Source organism: Drosophila eugracilis, unplaced genomic scaffold (assembly GCF_018153835.1).
Source record: "Drosophila eugracilis isolate 14026-0451.02 unplaced genomic scaffold, ASM1815383v1 contig_2088, whole genome shotgun sequence".
NCBI lineage: Eukaryota > Metazoa > Arthropoda > Insecta > Diptera > Drosophilidae > Drosophila > Drosophila eugracilis.
The window spans coordinates 6,656,728-6,674,363 of NW_024572964.1; the positions used below are offsets into that span (position 1 = coordinate 6,656,728).

Here is a 17,636-nt window from a genome sequence, read left to right on the forward strand (position 1 = left end):
TCCATACATTACGTAGTTTGATGTTTAAAATCTAATTGGTATTAAAATGTAACATTGAGTTGACTCTTAATTAAAAAGTTTAAAAATTGTGTATATACTCATGTAAATGTAGTTTCCATCGTATTTTTGTAGGTAAAATAATATTATAGTAAGACATATTATAAACTAGACTGCTTTTTCAAAGATATATTCAAACTTTAAATATAAATGACATCTCTGTTATGCTTAATAACATCTCTGATTTTTGATCAAAGTTCTTAAAAGATTTCTTAATTAATACAGTAATCTGGTTTACCCTACAATGCCCATTGTATAAGCTAATATTTATAAACGCGTTAATCATGTTTAGCCATTGTTTCGTTTTCCTAAACCTACTAGTTTAAAAACCAGAAATACGAATAACTTAAGGGCTCGTATTAACAATTTTCATAAAAAATAAATTAATGTAATGGCATTGCGTTAATCTGTTTGCCAGTTTTAATAGAATGGCAATTATTGATCCGACAGTGAAAAGCTATCGATGTCTGGGGAAATGGGAAAATGTTACGCAGTGCAAGGCAAACAAGCTGCACAATGCGATTAACATGCAATAGTAATGCCATTTAATGTGCCCTGTGCATTTGCATTGCACTACGATTTGTGGCTGCGACATGTGATGCAAAGATAAACAACAAAGCAATCAGCCTAAGTATCACACAGATATACATATGTATATAGAGATAAGCCCTTCAATCGCCCACATTTCACCTACTATATATGTACATATATATATTATATGTATGATCATCGAAAACTTGCGGTTTTGTAACCCCCTTAACTCAAGTCCTCACTCTCTTTTGAGTGCTCTTCGATTGTCTCTGGAACAATCGTTATTTGACTTTCCAGTCTCGTCTTTCGGTCTTTCCCCGGCTTGGATTACCATCTTTATCCATAGTCATCCAATTCGGCAGTTACTCATCGAGGCTTTAGACCAGCACGCACGCTATTAGTCATTCGGCTATAAATTAATTGGGGTTTCAGTTCCTCGAATCGTTCATACCCTTCAATGCCTTAGATTACAAGGTATTTACATAGAAGCAAAGCAAAGAAATTAAAGAGAGACAATGATATAAGTTTGGAACCAAACTAACGGAAAACTTCAAAAGCTTACAGTGATAGTGTAGAAGTACACCCAGGGGTGCTAGTTTAGGAACGGTTTTGAAAAATAAGAAATAACTTTACAAGAAATCAATATTTTAATTCTCCCTTAAAATGATAGTATAAATTTATTATGCTATTAAGCAAATTAATTAAATTATTAAAATATTATTATTTTTAGGGAGGACGGTTAGTAAATCTAATCTGATAATTAACTTTACAAGTTGTCATAGAATGTATAAGGCCAGAAAACTTTACAGTTTAGCTGTAACGCTTTAGAGCAGCAATTAATACCCGTTCTGTTAATTAAACAATTTTGCACTAAACAGTTTATTAACAGAAGATATGCGTAATAAACTCCTCATTAGCAGAGGAGATCTAGAGGTCGGTACTTGAATTTCCAAAGATTGGTGTAATGAAGAAACACTCAAAAAGAATAAATTTGAGCGGAATAGTTTTACGAGTAACCCGAATACCTTCGCTCAATGGCAAGGTTAGGGCAACTCAGGTTCATCCGGTTAGTTAACCTTTTAAAATTTTCATCGCTTGTGGCTGGCATTTCAGTGGCTTGGACACCCCAAAAACGGTGGCTTCTTCGGCAGTTTTCGAGTGGATAGGAAAGTTCCATCCCGTGGGCTCCGACTGGATTGGCAGCAACAAAAACAACAACAAAAAAAGAAAACAAACAAACAGAAGCATTCGACGGCAGACAGAAACCTCAAACGAGGCGATATAAGCGGTGTTGTTGAGGCCCTAACCGCAGTTGTGTGACCGCGTTCGGCGGGTGAGCACGGAAAATAAGGCAGTGAAACATTTCGGACAGAGGGAAAGCCTACGAAAGCCACTTAGATTTGTGCATAGCCTTAAATAGTTATAGTTCGTAAATTAGTCGCGACTTGGTGACAGTGCCCCTTCCGATAGCCAGATAAGGGCAAGCGTTCCGGGAAAAGTGACTCCAAGGCAAAGTGTAACCATGAGGAGGTGTCGCAACAACACGCTTGCAATTGTCTTTGCTCCGATCTTGATTTGTGGTGAGCTATAGCCCAGTATATATGGCAAAACAAAGGTGTAACCTGATAATGAAGGCAATGTTGACAAAAGTGCGTTAATCAAGATACGAAACTGACCATCAAGCTCTATTTATGCCGACAAAGTGTTTTCCTAACTGAGTGCTGCAAATATTTAAACAATTGTCAGGACTGTGATTAACACATTTTTAATCAGTTCACATTTGAGATTGAGTTGTTTGATATGATTGTGATTGTGTTTGTTCTACTTAAAGCCTTACTTCAATCAAAAACCTTACGATATTAGCTTTTCTGTATAAAAAGGTCTAAGAAATCGTCAAAGTAAAATGTATTAAAAGCTTACAAAAATCGACATAAAATTCAAAAGTTACAACTCAGTTTGTTATTAGTTGGAAAGCCCATTTAGATTGTCACTAACAAGTGGTAAACATCCTAAAAAATTGTTAAGTAAATCATTATAGTTTTATAACTAACCGATTATCTTGGTTATAAATCAATAAAAGATTGTAGGAAATCACAGTGCGATGTCTCGATGATGATACTATCTCCAGAGGTCTTGAGCACTTCTGCGATAGAACTTTTAATTTATTTATAGCCACTTACGAGTTGGTCACCTGATTGATCTTCGACCTTCTACCTGCCATTCGGGTTTCTTGATTACTCGTCACCACTGTCCATGATGATCATCAAAATGAGACATGACCAAACCACATGATAGGCGTCGTAAAAAACCAAATTGAATTTTTTCCCCTTTTTTTTCAATTATCCGATTAAGTTTAAATTTTTAATGGTGTGAACTAAGTTGGAAAGAATAAACTCAAAATGCCGCTAATAGAAATTAGTCCGTAATTAACCTCAATTTGTCATAAATTAGGCAACTTGTTAATGAGAGATAATTTGGTTTTGAAGTACTGCTAATTTTGTTAGACTTTGGGTTTTGGCTTATAATGTCGGCTTTTGTATTGAAAAATGGAAAATATTACAAATAGTAGCTATTTACAACCGATAGCTGCGCCCTTTTTTGTGGTTCACAGATATTCCCTGCCAAGAGAAATAAACTTTACACGGTTAATTACTAGCCGATTAATGCTAATTGAATGAGCAATTAAGTTTGCCTTCATGTATGAACTGCCTGAACTGATTCCCAATGAAATGACGACAGCCGCCGCATTAATATAATGTGCAAAATTAATAGGACACACATACCGAATATTTATAGCTTTCGCTTCGACCAAAAATAGTAGATAGCTTTATTAAACTGGTATCACTGATTACACACACCCACTCGATGTCACAAAATGTCACCGACTTTATCTTTCAATTAGCACCTGGAGAAGCTCAATTAGCCATCTCTGTTTGTTTTTCCTCAAAGAAAAAGTTTTGATTGTGAAAAAATAAATACCCATGTGATTTTTAATATTTACCTTTTGTTATTTTATAATTTTAGCGTCGGTTGTCTTGGCCCAAGACTTTGGCTACGAGGGCAGACATGGACCCGAGCACTGGAGCGAGGACTTTGCCCGTTGCAGTGGAAAGCATCAGAGTCCCATAAATATCGCCGAGGTGAATGCCGTGGAGAAGAAGTTCTCCAAGCTGGAGTTCTTTAACTTCAATGTGGAGCCAGAGACTTTACAAATGTCGAATAATGGTCACACGGTCCTGGTGAAGATGACTTTCGGTGAGGACGAAATTCCAACGGTTAGGGGTGGCCCTTTGGCGGAGAAAACTCTTTTGGGCTACCAGTTTGAGCAGTTCCACTTCCATTGGGGCGAGAACGATACGATAGGCAGTGAGGATCGGATCAATAACAAAGCCTACCCCGCCGAGCTCCATGTGGTATTAAGGAATCTGGAATATCCTGACTTTGCTAGTGCTCTGGACAAGGATCATGGCATCGCTGTGATGGCGTTCTTCTTTCAGGTTGGAGTCTAATTTTTGCCGGTTTAATAATATATTTTAATTTTAAATATTTATATTTTCAGGTTGGCGACAAGACAACTGGCGGTTATGAGGGCTTCACGAATTTGCTAGCCCAAATTGACCGGAAGGGCAAAACCGTGAACATGACCGATCCACTTCCTCTAGGAGAATACATATCGAAGTATTTGGAGAGCTACTTCAGCTACACTGGCTCTCTGACAACTCCGCCATGTAGCGAGGAGGTAACCTGGATTGACTTCGTAACGCCCATTGACATTACAGAGAAGCAGGTAAATATTTTGTTTTGATTATTATTAAATTTTTATTTCTAATTGAATTTTAAATTTATTTCTTATCCAGTTAAATGCCTTCCGTCTGCTGACAGCACACGATGATCATCTGAAAAACAATTTCCGACCCATCCAGCCCCTTAACGATCGAATTTTGTACAAGAATATTGTAGAGACTCCGATATACAATATGGGTTCGATTCCGTTTGTTAATGCGGAAAATGCGGCGATTGGAAAATGGAAGCCCCATTCCCTGGCTTTCGTGCTACTCATTGTTGTCCTCGCAGCGCTATTAAGGACCTCCGTTTTTAATTAGAGTTCTGTGGCGGGGAATCGAAGGTTAAATCGTTAAATGCCTAGCATGCGCTTGGGCGTCCAATTAAGCGCTGTAATTTACATTTTCCGCTGTTTGTTGTTCTAACACGATTCCTGGTATATACATTTCCCCTTGGCATGGGGCACCCCAGCCGACAGGACATTCATCCATATATCTACGGACAAACAAACAGGCGGGAGAAAATATTAAACCCAAAACTGGGCGAGAAGCTTCAGCTGGCACACGATACCCTCACTCATCAATTATGCAGCACCTCGCACAGAGACTGTCAACCGAATCGTATCCGTCCAGAGAGCCGCCCAAGTCAGTCGTCGGTGCGAGGGGAATCCACTTGGTATTGCACATTGTGATTTTAAATGCTTGGCACAGGCGGAGCTTTTTATTCGTGTACCATAGACTTAAGATTTCTTAGCATTAAAGTTTAATAAAATGTATTTTTGCAATTTTTTTTGCTAACAGACTATTAAAGAGTTTATTAATATGAGAAAATTATATAAAGTGCCTTGGGTAATATATGTACTTTAAAAAGATGACATTTTTTGTATGATTTAACCTCCTACACATTGAGGTTTAAAATGTTATCATTTTGATTTAAATTGTATGAAAATTAATTCAATTTAATACAGCAAAAAAGCCGTTTTTATGACCTTTAAAGTAAACATGCCAATAAGGTGTTAACATGATCAAAGGAAATTGGTTTTTCTGATGTTTTTATTTCCTATACAGGTGTGATATTGCATTAAATTATGATTGATGATTATGTGTCAAAATAACATAGCAATATTTCCGCTTTCATCCCATTTATGGAATGGAATTTAAAATTATTTTGACAGAAAATGAAGCATACTTTGCGGCTAGGCTTACAAATATATTTCCCTCTTTAAATATCTTTTTTTATTCAGGATAAAAGTCGTCATTTATGTTAGCCTATATTGGTTTCCTTGCATTTATGACTTACTTAAAGCTTTGTAGTAATCATATCAGGCTGAGAGTCTTGTGCCGCCAGGGGAGTGTATTCTTGATGACCTAATGACCCCGGCTGTCAGCCGAAGCCGTATGAATTATTGCAAGCATGTGCACAAATCTATCAGCGAAATATCAACTTTTGAGTTTAAGTCGAAGAGTTCGTCTGGCGAAAGTCGACGTGATTTATTGATAATTACTTGAGGCCGTAGTAAGAACGGTGGAGCCTGCCTAAACTAAACTGCAATTATTCCAAGGAGAAAGTATGAGAGCACAGGTTGTCATAGGTAGAGAATACTGTATTTCGAAAAACGGATTGATCATTGTTGTTTGTCATTTGGGTCCATTATGCGTCTAATAGCCTTGTCCTGCCTAACCTTATGAACTTTACGTGTGACCCCTCCCTAATTATAGAATAATTTGTGGCTTTTTAATGAGCTTATCATTGTTGTTTGTTAATGTGATCGATCTGGCTGATATATTAAGACAGAGTGCAATATTTAGATTTGATGGGAAAATGTGAAATACTATAAATAACATTTATTGACTTTCAACTCTCTACGTTTCGTGATTGCATTCCACGGCACGTTCTTACTTAATTGATGACACCAGAGAATTGGCGTAAAATAAAAATATTATGAAACTTTTCCATTGCCGCCCAGCTTCCCCAATATAATATACTCTATGTGAAAACGATCCCCTAATAGGTGATAAGGTTTATTGACAACGATCGTTACAAACTGACCTTTCGATGGTGACGAACGGCGATACTGCGCCTCGGGAAACTTAGAACAAGCCCCTCCGGCCCAATTCTATATGGAACACCATCAGCAACCACATTCACATCCACATCTAAGTATTAGCGATCAGTCCGCCCCTTCGTGGGCAGTGTGAAATCTCAACTTGTAGTTCGCACTTGCGGCGTGTGTGAGTCCGGATCGGATCGCATCGACGTCATGTAGACGACTGATAACTTTTCTTTAGGCAATCCCCCCCTTGATGGCACATTAAGCTTTAGCTTGATGACTGTGTACCCAGATTGCGGGGTGTTATTGCTACTTTTAGACATTCGGATGATCGCTGGATCTGGAGCGTTGGCTTCTGGCTATGGACTGGCTGCCTTCCTGACGGTTGTTCAAGGTTAGACCAAGATCTATGGTAGGAATTTTTAGGGGGCCTAAGGCGTGACATTTGATCCCGGGGAAAATTGATTGTCCGTTCTCTAAGGCTGGTCATTAAGTCTTTTTAATGACATAGAAATGGAAAGTTAAAGAATTAATGCATAAACATATATTAAAACGAAGTTATTTAAGGGATTAAACAAGTTATATTGGTAGAAGGATCTATAAACCGAAATTGTATTAAGAAGTCTATTAACTTTTTGGTTTTAAATCCACATTTAATATCTGAAGTAAACATTTTAAAGAGATGCATTCCCATTAAGCTTATTTCATTCTTATCAGACCATTTCCCATAGTCTCACAGCATACATTTAAGAGTCCTCCGCACAACGACCCCGTCAATCAGTCTCATAATTCAATGCCATGGCCTTGCACTTGAACCAGATATACTCGTATGTAGAACAGATTTGTTATGTTATTTTATGGCCAGCCTTTCGGAGTTATCAGTCAAGTGCAGCTTCCAGTTTCATAAGTTAATGGAGCAAAAAATGTAATGCAGCTCCAGATAAGCAGAGCCTCCGATGTGTAGGCGTTCCAGACTCCTGATAAGGATTATTTTAACACAATGTAATGAGTTTAAATCCCTCATTTGAGCCTGGTTTCTGAAGTAATATTGATAGTGATTGGAAGACAGCTGCAGGGGTAGAGCGCGCAGGCGACTCTCGTGTTTTGAGAAATCACAAACATTCTATAAATCATTTTCGAGTATACTAGAATAGAAGAGAGAGTACTATATAGAATGTGATTGTGAATTCCGTTGAATTTCCGATGGACGACAGACTATAAAAGTCTGAGGTCTCAGCGTCCAGCGATTCAAAAGTGTTTCGCTTTCTCAAGTGCGCGGTTACTACCCAAAAATTTTTAAGTTCTTTAACATTAAATATTAATCATAATGAGAATCCTTGCGGAGGTAAAGAAACTCTATCTCAAAAGTGCTTCTTGGTGACTTATTTAATGGTGTTTTTAATTGATAGAACCACGTCCACCTTCTGGATCCTTCGGAGCTGATGCGGCCAGAGCCCACATTTGCCGACAAAAATCCATCCAAATTCCGGGACTACAGTGTGGACACCACTGATCCCTTGAAGGAACGTGTTCGTCAGACCTATCGTCAGATGCACTTGAACCAGACTGTGGATTTCGTCAAGGGTAAGTTAGTTAATTTAATTTAATAAAATATTAATAATTATTTTTGAAGTTGATGATCAATTTTAATAATAATTTCTTAACTTACCAGGTCGCCGCGATCGCTGGCTAAAGTTCAACACCATTAAGATGACAGTGCGTGAGGCTCTGGAGAAGCTAAACGATCTAGTGGACGAATCTGATCCCGATCTGGATTTGCCGAACATTATCCACGCCTTCCAAGCAGCCGAGCGTGCACGTGCCGAGTTCCCAGAGCACGATTGGCTACATCTTACAGCTCTCATTCACGATCTTGGCAAGATTATGGCCTTCTATGACGAGCCACAGTGGGCAGTGGTGGGTGACACCTTCGCTGTGGGTTGCCGTTGGGGCGATAGCATCGTCTACCGGGATGAGAGCTTTGAGGGAAATCCCGATGGAGATAATCCTGACTATAACACCGAGTTGGGAATCTACCAGCCCAACTGTGGTGTGGACAATCTGCTAATGTCCTGGGGACACGATGAATACATGTATTCAGTGCTGAAACACAACAAGACTAAGTTGCCCGATGTGGCATGCAACATCATTCGCTTCCATTCGTTCTATCCTTGGCACAATGGCGGTGACTACAAGCACCTGGAGGCACCCAAGGACGCGGAGACCAAGAAGTGGGTGCTAATCTTCAAGTGAGTTTACTTTAAAATCTTATATATTTTCAATTTAATAATCAATTTCCTTTGTAGTCGCTATGATTTGTATACTAAGAGCGAGGTGGTTCCTGATATTGAGGCTTTGTGGCCGTACTACCAGACCCTGATCGACAAATATTTGCCGGGAGTCGTGGAGTTCTAAGCAAATTTTGTTTTCTATACTTTACAATCCTATTTACCAGAAACCTTAAATATCCCCCAAATATTACATTTTATTTCTTAGATAACATATATACTTAAAATATAATATAATACATGTCTTTAACATATACTCAATATAAAAACATTCTACAAAAACTAAGAGTGCTAAAGATATTTATTTTAATTTTCAATTATTTAATTTAATGGCGCTAGCTGCACAAAACTGTGGTTTCCTCTGGCTTAAAATTATACAGAAAATGTTTTTAAAAGTTATCCAGAGTAATGGAAAGCACCTAAATAATTCTAAAAACTTTTTAACTTTTGTAATGTGTAATTCTTCTTTACATTCATCCCAAAAAGCTGTGCATACTTTTCGGCGGCGAACTATTAATAGAAATAAGTATTTTAAGAATTTTTCCTGCTATTTGTTTCTTAGTCTATTGCTGATTCTTAACCAATTATGATGCCGCCTTAGCGAGAATTTTAGGAAGTTCAGGCAAACCGATCATCCTCTTGTATTTTATTAATTGAGATCCAACATTTTCTTGAGTGTCGCTTATTCTGCCAATTTCCTTAATACTTTCTTATCAGTCATTAACAGTTTGCTAGAATTAATAGCACATTTGTTTTTATAATGAATTCACATTTTTACAGCTTACAGTTTTTAAATGCTTATCTGTAACTAGAGAAAAACTAGTGGAATTGGATAATTGAATATAGCTTCTGAAATAAATTTAAATATTTTTCCCATCCCAAAAATTCTGACCACATCCTTATCTCAGAGTAAATTTCAATCGCATTAAGCAACTTATTCGACTTTTAAACGGTTTAATTACAAAGTCTACTATCATAGCCATCTGTTTCAATGTATAAACAAAAATATAACATGCATATAAAGTAATTAATCAAGTTGACTTGCGAGCGATTGTATAATAAACAGCTCACTTGAAGTGGGATTGGCAATCTCAATTGGGATGCATGTCTTAGAAATAAATTTAAATCATATCATATATTGCAATGGGAGTGCATTTCTAACAATCTTAATTTGTATACGGTTATCGTATGGATGTCCACACAAGAGTTATGCCCAAATCAAAGCCAGGCATTAGAAATCTAATCTCATAGCGTGCCCAGATCTCAATTGGGACTGGTTGTTCAGGTGGCCGGCCGCCGATAAGCCAACAGATCGGAATAAAAGCGGCCGCAGTTTCCACTTCTCAAGATAGTTGCGGTCTGAATTTGGCGGAGTGAGCAGCAGCAATATGAACTGCGTGAGATTCATCTTTCTGCTAAGCTATTTTTGGCTTAGTTCGTTGGCTTGTGATCAAAGTGATCCCCTGGTGGTGGAGCTTCCTCAGGGCAAACTACGTGGCCGCGATAATGTCAACTACTACAGCTACGAATCGATTCCCTATGCTGAACCCCCAACGGGTGACCTGCGATTCGAAGCGCCTGAACCGTACAAACAAAAGTGGTCGGATACCTTCGATGCCACGAAACCACCAGTGGCTTGTCTGCAGTGGGATCAGTTTATTGTGCTAGACAACAAATTGACCGGAAAGGAGGACTGCTTAACTGTCAGCGTCTACAAGCCAAAGAATTCCAGCAGGAGCAGCTTTCCTGTGGTGGCCCATATTCATGGCGGTGCCTTCATGTTCGGCGGAGCAGATCAGAATGGACACGATGACGTGATGCAGGAAGGCAAATTCATTCTGGTGAAGATAAGCTATCGCTTGGGGCCATTGGGTTTCGCAAGCACCGGTGATAGGGATCTTCCCGGAAACTATGGACTGAAAGATCAACGTCTAGCCCTGCAGTGGATTAAGAAAAACATAGCGTGCTTTGGTGGAGAACCGGAGAACATTCTGCTCATTGGACATTCAGCTGGAGGAGCTTCAGTTCATCTGCAGATGCTTCGCGAAGATTTTGGTCAGTTGGCCAAGGCGGCGATCTCTTTCAGTGGAAATGCTTTAGATCCTTGGGTTGTCCAGCAGGGTAGCCGTGGACGAGCCTTTGAACTTGGACGCATTTTGGGATGTGGAATGGCTGCAGATTCGGCCACCCTCAAGAAATGTTTAAAGTCCAAGACAGCCAATGAAATAGTCACAGCTGTGCGAAACTTCCTAGTATTTTCCTATGTGCCCTTTGCACCGTTTAGTCCGGTAGTGGAGCCCGCGGATGCTCCAGGCGCCTTCCTTACCCAAGACCCAAGGGATGTTATCAAAAGCGGAAAGTTTGGACAAGTTCCATGGGCGGTGACCTATGTCACTGAGGATGGTGGCTATAATGCCGCCTTGCTTTTACGAGAATGGCATGGAACTGGGAGGACTTTCCTTGACGAACTTAACGATCGCTGGTTGGACTGGGCACCGTATTTACTATTCTACAGGGACTCAAAGAAAACCATCAAGGAAATGGATGATTACTCCCGGGCAATTAGACAAGAGTATGTGGGCAATGAGAGATTTAGTAGGAAAAACTATTTGGCATTGCAGCGGCTCTTTACGGATATCGTTTTCAAGAATAGCACACAGGAAGCTTTGGACCTTCATCGCAAGCATGGAAAAAATCCCGTCTACGCTTATGCATATGACAATCCAGCCGATAGAGGAATCGCTCATTTCCTAGCCATGAGCTTTGACTCTACTTTTGGTAAGTGAATTAAACTTACTAAATTGGCTTTATTACATTTTTCTATTTAACAGGAACCATACATGGTGATGACTACTTCTTGATATTTGGAAACCTTGTAAGAAATCCTCTGTTACGTTCGGATGAGAAACGTATTTCGAAAAATTTCATCAATATGTTAGCTGATTTTGCTGTTAGTAAGCAGGGCATTCTGAAATTCGGTGATTGCACTTTCGAAGATAATGTGGGCAGTGAAAAGTTCAACTTGTTATTCATAAACAGGGACGGATGTGAGAATAAACAATATGTGCAGTTTCCCTAATGTTTTCCAACGAAATAAATGTGTTATTGATTATAAAGTATTCCTCGTAATTCTATTGTTTTAAAGATAACAACGAAATGTTACTTGAATATATTTGGGCTTATTAATTTTAGCATTGTGGAAAATGTTATTGATATTCAGATAACTGTAAGTGATAAATTTTGGCAGATTAGGTCAATTTTGGATTATCAAATGACTAATACGACTATTTAGCTATTTTTTTCAGAATTTATCACGATTTATTTCTTTGACAAATTCTACAAAAATTTAGCTGTTAGAGATAAAATATATATTTTCAAAATTTAATTATAAAATTTTCTCTGTGTAACATTAAGTGAATGATGATAATTATAATGATAATTAGCTCATTCCCAATTGACCGCTTTAATATAGTATACGCCCTGAATATTCTAATAACCCGTTTGATTAAGTTATTTTACTTCGAAGGCTTGTGTTTAACAGCTATAAAATAAAAATCCACATTTGTTTGCTCGCAGTCGCGTAAATAATTCGTCGAAATTCACAACATGCTCGTCCTTAAAAACTTAATGTACTTGCTGATGCCGTGGATAACATTCGCTTATACTGGAGAGCCCCGTCAGATCCCTTAATAATCAACATACCTAATGGAAAACTCCGTGGAAAAGATAATGGGCATTACTACAGCTACGAATCGATTCCCTATGCCGAACCGCCAATTGGTGAACTAAGATTTGAGGCACCTCAACCGTATAATCATCAATGGACTGAGATTTTCAATGCCACTGAGACACCTGTATCCTGCGTACAATGGAACCAATTTCAGCGTGGAAGCGACAAGCTAATGGGCGAAGAAGACTGCTTAACCGTAAGCGTGTATAAGCCAAAGAATCCAAGTCGGGACCACTTTCCTGTTGTCGTTCTCCTGCATGGTGGTTCCTTTATGTTTGGTGGATCCAGAATATATGGACACAGTAACTTTATGCAGGAAGGAACTATGATTGTAGTAAAAATAAACTATCGCGTTGGACCTTTGGGTTTCGCCAGCACTGGTGATAAGGATTTGCCGGGGAATTATGGACTGAAGGATCAACGTCTAGCTCTACGATGGATTAAGGAAAACATTATACACTTTGGCGGTATGCCCGATAACATTGTGCTCATCGGCCACTCTGCTGGCGGGGCCTCAGCTCATTTCCATCTTCTGCATGAGGATTTTAGTCAATTGGCTAAGGCAGCCATTTCGGTGAGCGGTAATGCACTTGATCCCTGGGTTATCCATGAGAGTGGACGAGCCTTTGAACTGGGTCGAATAGTCGGTTGTGGTGAGACCACGGACTCTGCAAAACTTAAGAAATGTTTAAAGTCCAAGCCAGCCGGTGAATTGGTCTCCGCTGTTCGCAGCTTCCTCGTGTTTTCCTATGTGCCCTTTAGTCCCTTTGGACCTGTTATAGAGCCGAAAGATGCACCCGAGGCTTTCCTTACCCAACATCCCATAGACATCATCACAAGTGGTAAGTTCGCGCAAGTCCCTTGGGCTGTGACATATACCTCTGAGGATGGAGGCTATAATGCTGCGCAGTTGTTGGAAACAAATCAAACCACTGGAGAGACATGGATTGATACACTCAATGACCGATGGTTTGACTGGGCGCCTTACTTGCTATTCTCCCGGAATTCCATGAAAACTGTTAGGGATATGGATGAGTTCTCTAGGAACATTAGACAGCAGTATTTAGGAGATCGACGATTCAGCGAGGAAAGCTATTTGGATCTGCAGCGGATGTTCACTGATATTCTTTTCAAGAACAGCGTGCCAAAATTAATAGATCTTCACCGGAAATATGGCAAAAGTCCTGTCTATTCGTTTGTCTACGATAATCCATCTGATGTCGGAGTGGCGCAGCGGCTATCCAATCGCACTGATATACATTTCGGTGCGTATATATTTATATTTCTATAATAACTTTATCTAATCTTTTACTTATTAAAGGAACTGTCCATGGAGATGACTTTTTCTTGATATTTAACACCACGACATTTCGAAAAACCATTCGTCCAGATAAAGAGGATATTTCGAAAAAGTTCATTAAGATGCTGGAGGATTTTGCACTTAACGATAAGGGAACTTTGACATATGGCGAGTGCAATTTTCAAAATAATATGAACAGTACAAAATATGAGGTGCTTCGAATAACACGAACCGGTTGCAAGAACGAGCAATATGAACAGCTTCCCTAAGAAAAATAAACGTTTAAATATAAAAAAAATAGTAATTGACAATTAAAGAAACATTTTATTAAACCTTCAAGCTGCTTCCACTGTCAGAGGTTCCTCGATCAGTTCATCCTCTTCTTGCGGAGTATTTTCTTCGCCCAGAACATTGCCATAAAGATCAATTTTGCTGTCCAGGAATCGGAAATCCTTAAGGATGTGCAGCTTGTTGCTGAAGCCAGCAATGGACATGACCTTAATGGGTGAAGTTTGCCAAACCGCAGAGTAGCACGCGGTATGCTCCACGGGTATATTGGCTTGTAGGACTCCATTTAAAGTATAGGACTGCACGTGGTTGTGTTCTCCGCCAATAAAAACAGAATCGTCTACAAAATCGCAGAGATGCACGCGTCCGGGGAAGTCAAAAACACGGGTGCACTCCAGAGAGCGTAGATGGTAAATGGATGCCTTGGGTCCTCCGCCGCACAGCAGCCACTCGTCGTTGACAGCCACAGCTCCAATCCACTTGCCCCAATCTGGCCGCAATAGTTCCGGATTCTTGTACGGCTCCAGCATAGCAGTTTGCTCTTGCTGCTTAGTGCTCCACACTCGCACAGTACCATCTTCGGCTCCGGAAAATATCTGCCCGTCAGAATTACCCACCACACTATGGATGTAGTCCGTGTGACCGCGATATTCTCGCTGAATGCATCCATCCTCCAAACTCACTTGGTAGATCACGCCATCGCCGCAGCCGGCGAAGAGAATGCTGTTTTCCGAGTCCAGCCACATGGAGTTTACGTCTGGCACTTCCACAGCATCCACCTGCATGGGTATCTTTACCTCCCATGATCGTTTTGTGGCCAAGGATTCCTCCTCCTCGTCCCATTTCAATCCGTAAATAAGACCAACGGCACCTATTATCAGAAAATCACGATGAAAGGCCAGGTAATTGATATCCACATCGCTGCCCTGAGGGAAGATCTTTAGTTTGCCAGGCGGCTCTTCGGAACCTTTATCTAGTTCCTTAATGCTTTAAAAATAGAATAGAAAATATAATTTTAATATAATGAAGTTGCGCCAAAACATGGTTTCTCACCTGAGCACGAATATATCACCGAACAGATTACCCGCAAATAGGTGCTGATGAGAGCTGGATATAGCCTGTGCTAGTACATTATTGTAGGCACGTTTCAAATCCTTTTCTTTCATATTTTTTTTTATTAATTTGAGTAGTTTAAAGAATTGTTTACGCCGGCGAACTTAGTGTGGCTGTAGCTTAAAAAATACCAAAATATACCATTTCAAGTCAAAAATATGCTTCAGGTCACCCTACGTGTGAAAGCATTACGTCTTTTCTTACGCCAAAGCAACCCGTTAGTTAGCGTAACGTTTATTTTGAATTTTTTTAATAACCTGTTTTTAATCACTTGAAATTTGTTTGAATTTGAGGAAATACAACCAATTGTAAATGCAATTATCCGAACAAAATCGCTCGCTTCTGATTGCAATTTGCATTCCTAAATAAATAATGTTTTTCGCCATGTGTCCGACTTGAATTTATTGAATGACAGATGCATTGTGAAATAAGTGTACTTGCCGTAAATGTTTATTTACGATAAATGTCATTAATTGTAATCCTGACTGCCTTATGCGGTCTAAAATCGGAATTTCTGCTTTAATCAGACATAAAGTTCGATGGCATTTTATTTGCATTGTCACAGTGAGAGAAGACTTTTAAGAAAGTCTGAGACCTTCGAGACGGTCGAAATATTAGTTGACTAATCCGCCTAAAAATATGAATTTTGTAAAGCTACCATGACGTTTAATATCGATTCGGGTAAATTAGATTGTAAACGAGATGTGAATCATCATTAGATCGTGTGGAAAAGTCTTAAAATATGACGTCAATTTTGAGGAGCTCTTCGAATTTGAAGAGCGTGCTCAGATTCATGTTTGCCTATAAACGAATGATGATTGCCCACTTATGATTGGAAAACAATACTAGACAGCTTCAAATTAAATGGCTATCAACATCAGGTTTCCGTTGTTTACCAATCAAACATAACATAAATTGCCAGCGATTTTATTTACCAAATGAATTCTGCTATGTTACGGGTTCATCAAAAATTCGGTGTTTTCTGATTAAGCCATTGAAATTTCAATATTAATTTTCAATCTCTTAGGTTTTACATGTAAAATGTTTATAAGTTAGAAACATTTTAATCAATGAAAAAGTGTTATATACTTAAAATTGATAGAGGAATATAATTAGAATTATAAAACTGATTAATAATACAATTTTGAGCTTCTACATTTTTAAAGCTTAGAAGCTTAAACAGTCGGTAATACTTAAGAACTTATTAATAAATCAAAATTAAAATTAAACATTGCAACATCACAAGCTGAATACTCTTATCTGTTAAATAGAAAGATTAATACAGAAGTCACGTATCATCTTAGCTGGTGCTCTATTGTGCGTTGTTGATACAGATACAGATTTGGGGATGTTGTTCTCGAGCGTTCTAATCGTTCTAATTTATATGCAAATTCCAATGGCTTATTAATGTCGAGACAGTCGATTTATAATTAATTATTTCGGCGCCACTAAAGTTGTTCGAACTGTCGCAGCATAATTCACCTAGTCCGAAAGCCAACGCATAAATTCCAAAAAACCTTAAACCCAAAAATTCCCCGATTCCCATTAAAGTTGAGAACTACGCTTTATGGGCGTGATTCTTACGGGCGGTTAAAGGCGGTTTTCCGGCATAATCAATTCCTTATCTATTGGGTAAAAAAAATAAAAACATATCAAGTTTATAAGCGACTTGAGCTGCGCTTCATTTCATTCCATTTGGCAGCATATTAATGGCATGCAAATTTAATTTGACAACTTGACGTATTATGCGAATTGGATTTGAGATTCCAACGACGATTTGTTTTGACGACTTTCTTAGGTTTTTATTGGACCATTTGAATTTGGCATTTCGCACGTGTTTTTCGGGAATTCCAGTGTTGTCGGAACTGCAAAACGAGGAACTAGTTTTCAATGGATTTTTGATTTTTAATTTTCGAATATCCATATCGTTACTAAGCCAGCCGTCTGGATAACTGGCGCCAAAAAGTTTCTTTGCATTTTGGCTAACGGCTATCAAGCTATCAAGCGATCATCTTTCTTTCTCGACTAATGATAAATGCTTTTGATGAATTTCAGCAAAATTTTGTTTGCTACACAGCCGCGTCATGGGAGTTTGTTTTTGTGGCCCAGTATTTGGTTGTTTTTTGGGAAATCCCCAATAGCTATAAATTTCTTCTAAGCGGCTCTTTCTTTTTTGTTTGCTGTCTTTTTATATTATATTTTTTTTGGGTTCTCTCTTCTCTTGTTCGGTCTTCAGCATAAAATGAGGTCCAACCGGATCTAGTTTGTCCAAAAACTCTGGCCGAGAAACATTTCAAGATCGAGCCCTCGGGATGAGTGGAACTTTTACTGCCTGGCGAAAAGTGGTATGGCGACTACTGGTTCTACGCCATTGCATATTAAAAGCTCATTCGGTGAGATTTTTAATATATTTTTCGTTTTTGTGTTATTTTTTATAAATTAATTACTTTCTGAAAGGCCGTATGAAACAAATGGTGTTAGGCTGACGTCAATGGC

General features: G+C 38.8%; 5 protein-coding genes across 6 annotated transcripts; 4 read left to right on the forward strand and 1 right to left on the reverse strand.

Annotated features, from left to right (window-relative positions):
- Positions 1–1,890: 1,890 nt before the first annotated feature.
- LOC108108176 (carbonic anhydrase 2) lies at positions 1,891–5,172 on the forward strand. Its single transcript, XM_017216118.2, has 4 exons — positions 1,891–2,168; positions 3,613–4,085; positions 4,148–4,375; positions 4,446–5,172. Exons 1-4 carry the CDS (start codon positions 2,111–2,113, stop codon positions 4,689–4,691), a joined length of 1,005 nt encoding a protein of 334 aa, XP_017071607.1. The 5' UTR covers positions 1,891–2,110; the 3' UTR covers positions 4,692–5,172.
- A 2,489-nt stretch (positions 5,173–7,661) lies between these two features.
- On the forward strand, positions 7,662–9,009 carry LOC108107956 (inositol oxygenase). Its single transcript, XM_017215794.2, has 4 exons — positions 7,662–7,766; positions 7,831–8,005; positions 8,094–8,670; positions 8,728–9,009. The coding sequence occupies exons 1-4, from the start codon at positions 7,749–7,751 to the stop codon at positions 8,834–8,836; spliced, it is 879 nt and encodes a 292-aa protein (XP_017071283.1). The 5' UTR covers positions 7,662–7,748; the 3' UTR covers positions 8,837–9,009.
- Positions 9,010–10,046: 1,037 nt separating this feature from the next.
- On the forward strand, positions 10,047–11,828 carry LOC108107954 (esterase 6). The gene is made up of 2 exons (XM_017215791.1): positions 10,047–11,487; positions 11,541–11,828. Exons 1-2 carry the CDS (start codon positions 10,098–10,100, stop codon positions 11,786–11,788), a joined length of 1,638 nt encoding a protein of 545 aa, XP_017071280.1. The 5' UTR covers positions 10,047–10,097; the 3' UTR covers positions 11,789–11,828.
- A 516-nt stretch (positions 11,829–12,344) lies between these two features.
- On the forward strand, positions 12,345–14,008 carry LOC108107539 (esterase P; the record flags this gene model as incomplete). Its single annotated transcript, XM_017215079.1, has 2 exons — positions 12,345–13,704; positions 13,761–14,008. Coding segments are annotated over 2 exons (1,608 nt in total), but the record flags the coding sequence as incomplete, so codon positions are not given.
- LOC108107955 (THO complex subunit 6) lies at positions 13,990–15,271 on the reverse strand. Of its 2 annotated transcripts, XM_017215793.2 has the most exons (3): positions 15,081–15,271; positions 14,073–15,014; positions 13,990–14,004 (listed from the first exon to the last, which is right to left on the reverse strand). In XM_017215793.2, exons 1-2 carry the CDS (start codon positions 15,191–15,193, stop codon positions 14,075–14,077), a joined length of 1,053 nt encoding a protein of 350 aa, XP_017071282.1. In that variant the 5' UTR covers positions 15,194–15,271; the 3' UTR covers positions 13,990–14,004; positions 14,073–14,074. The 2 variants fall into 2 exon arrangements, with proteins under 2 accessions (XP_017071282.1, XP_017071281.1); XM_017215792.1 differs by lacking the exon at positions 13,990–14,004 and having other exon boundaries at positions 14,044–15,014.
- Between the last annotated feature and the right edge of the window lie 2,365 nt (positions 15,272–17,636).

Coding starts and splice junctions, on each gene's coding strand:
- LOC108107954 (XM_017215791.1), top strand. CDS start 10,098: ATGAACTGCGTGAGATTCATCTTTCTGCTAAGCTATTTTTGGCTTAGT. Junction 11,488..11,540: donor GAGCTTTGACTCTACTTTTG/GTAAGTGAATTA, acceptor TCTATTTAACAG/GAACCATACATGGTGATGAC.
- LOC108107956 (XM_017215794.2), top strand. Junction 8,006..8,093: donor GACTGTGGATTTCGTCAAGG/GTAAGTTAGTTA, acceptor TTAACTTACCAG/GTCGCCGCGATCGCTGGCTA. Junction 8,671..8,727: donor AAGTGGGTGCTAATCTTCAA/GTGAGTTTACTT, acceptor TTTCCTTTGTAG/TCGCTATGATTTGTATACTA.
- LOC108108176 (XM_017216118.2), top strand. CDS start 2,111: ATGAGGAGGTGTCGCAACAACACGCTTGCAATTGTCTTTGCTCCGATC. Junction 4,086..4,147: donor TGATGGCGTTCTTCTTTCAG/GTTGGAGTCTAA, acceptor TTATATTTTCAG/GTTGGCGACAAGACAACTGG. Junction 4,376..4,445: donor TTGACATTACAGAGAAGCAG/GTAAATATTTTG, acceptor TTTCTTATCCAG/TTAAATGCCTTCCGTCTGCT.
- LOC108107955 (XM_017215793.2), bottom strand. CDS start 15,193: ATGAAAGAAAAGGATTTGAAACGTGCCTACAATAATGTACTAGCACAG. Junction 15,015..15,080: donor GGTGATATATTCGTGCTCAG/GTGAGAAACCAT, acceptor CTATTTTTAAAG/CATTAAGGAACTAGATAAAG.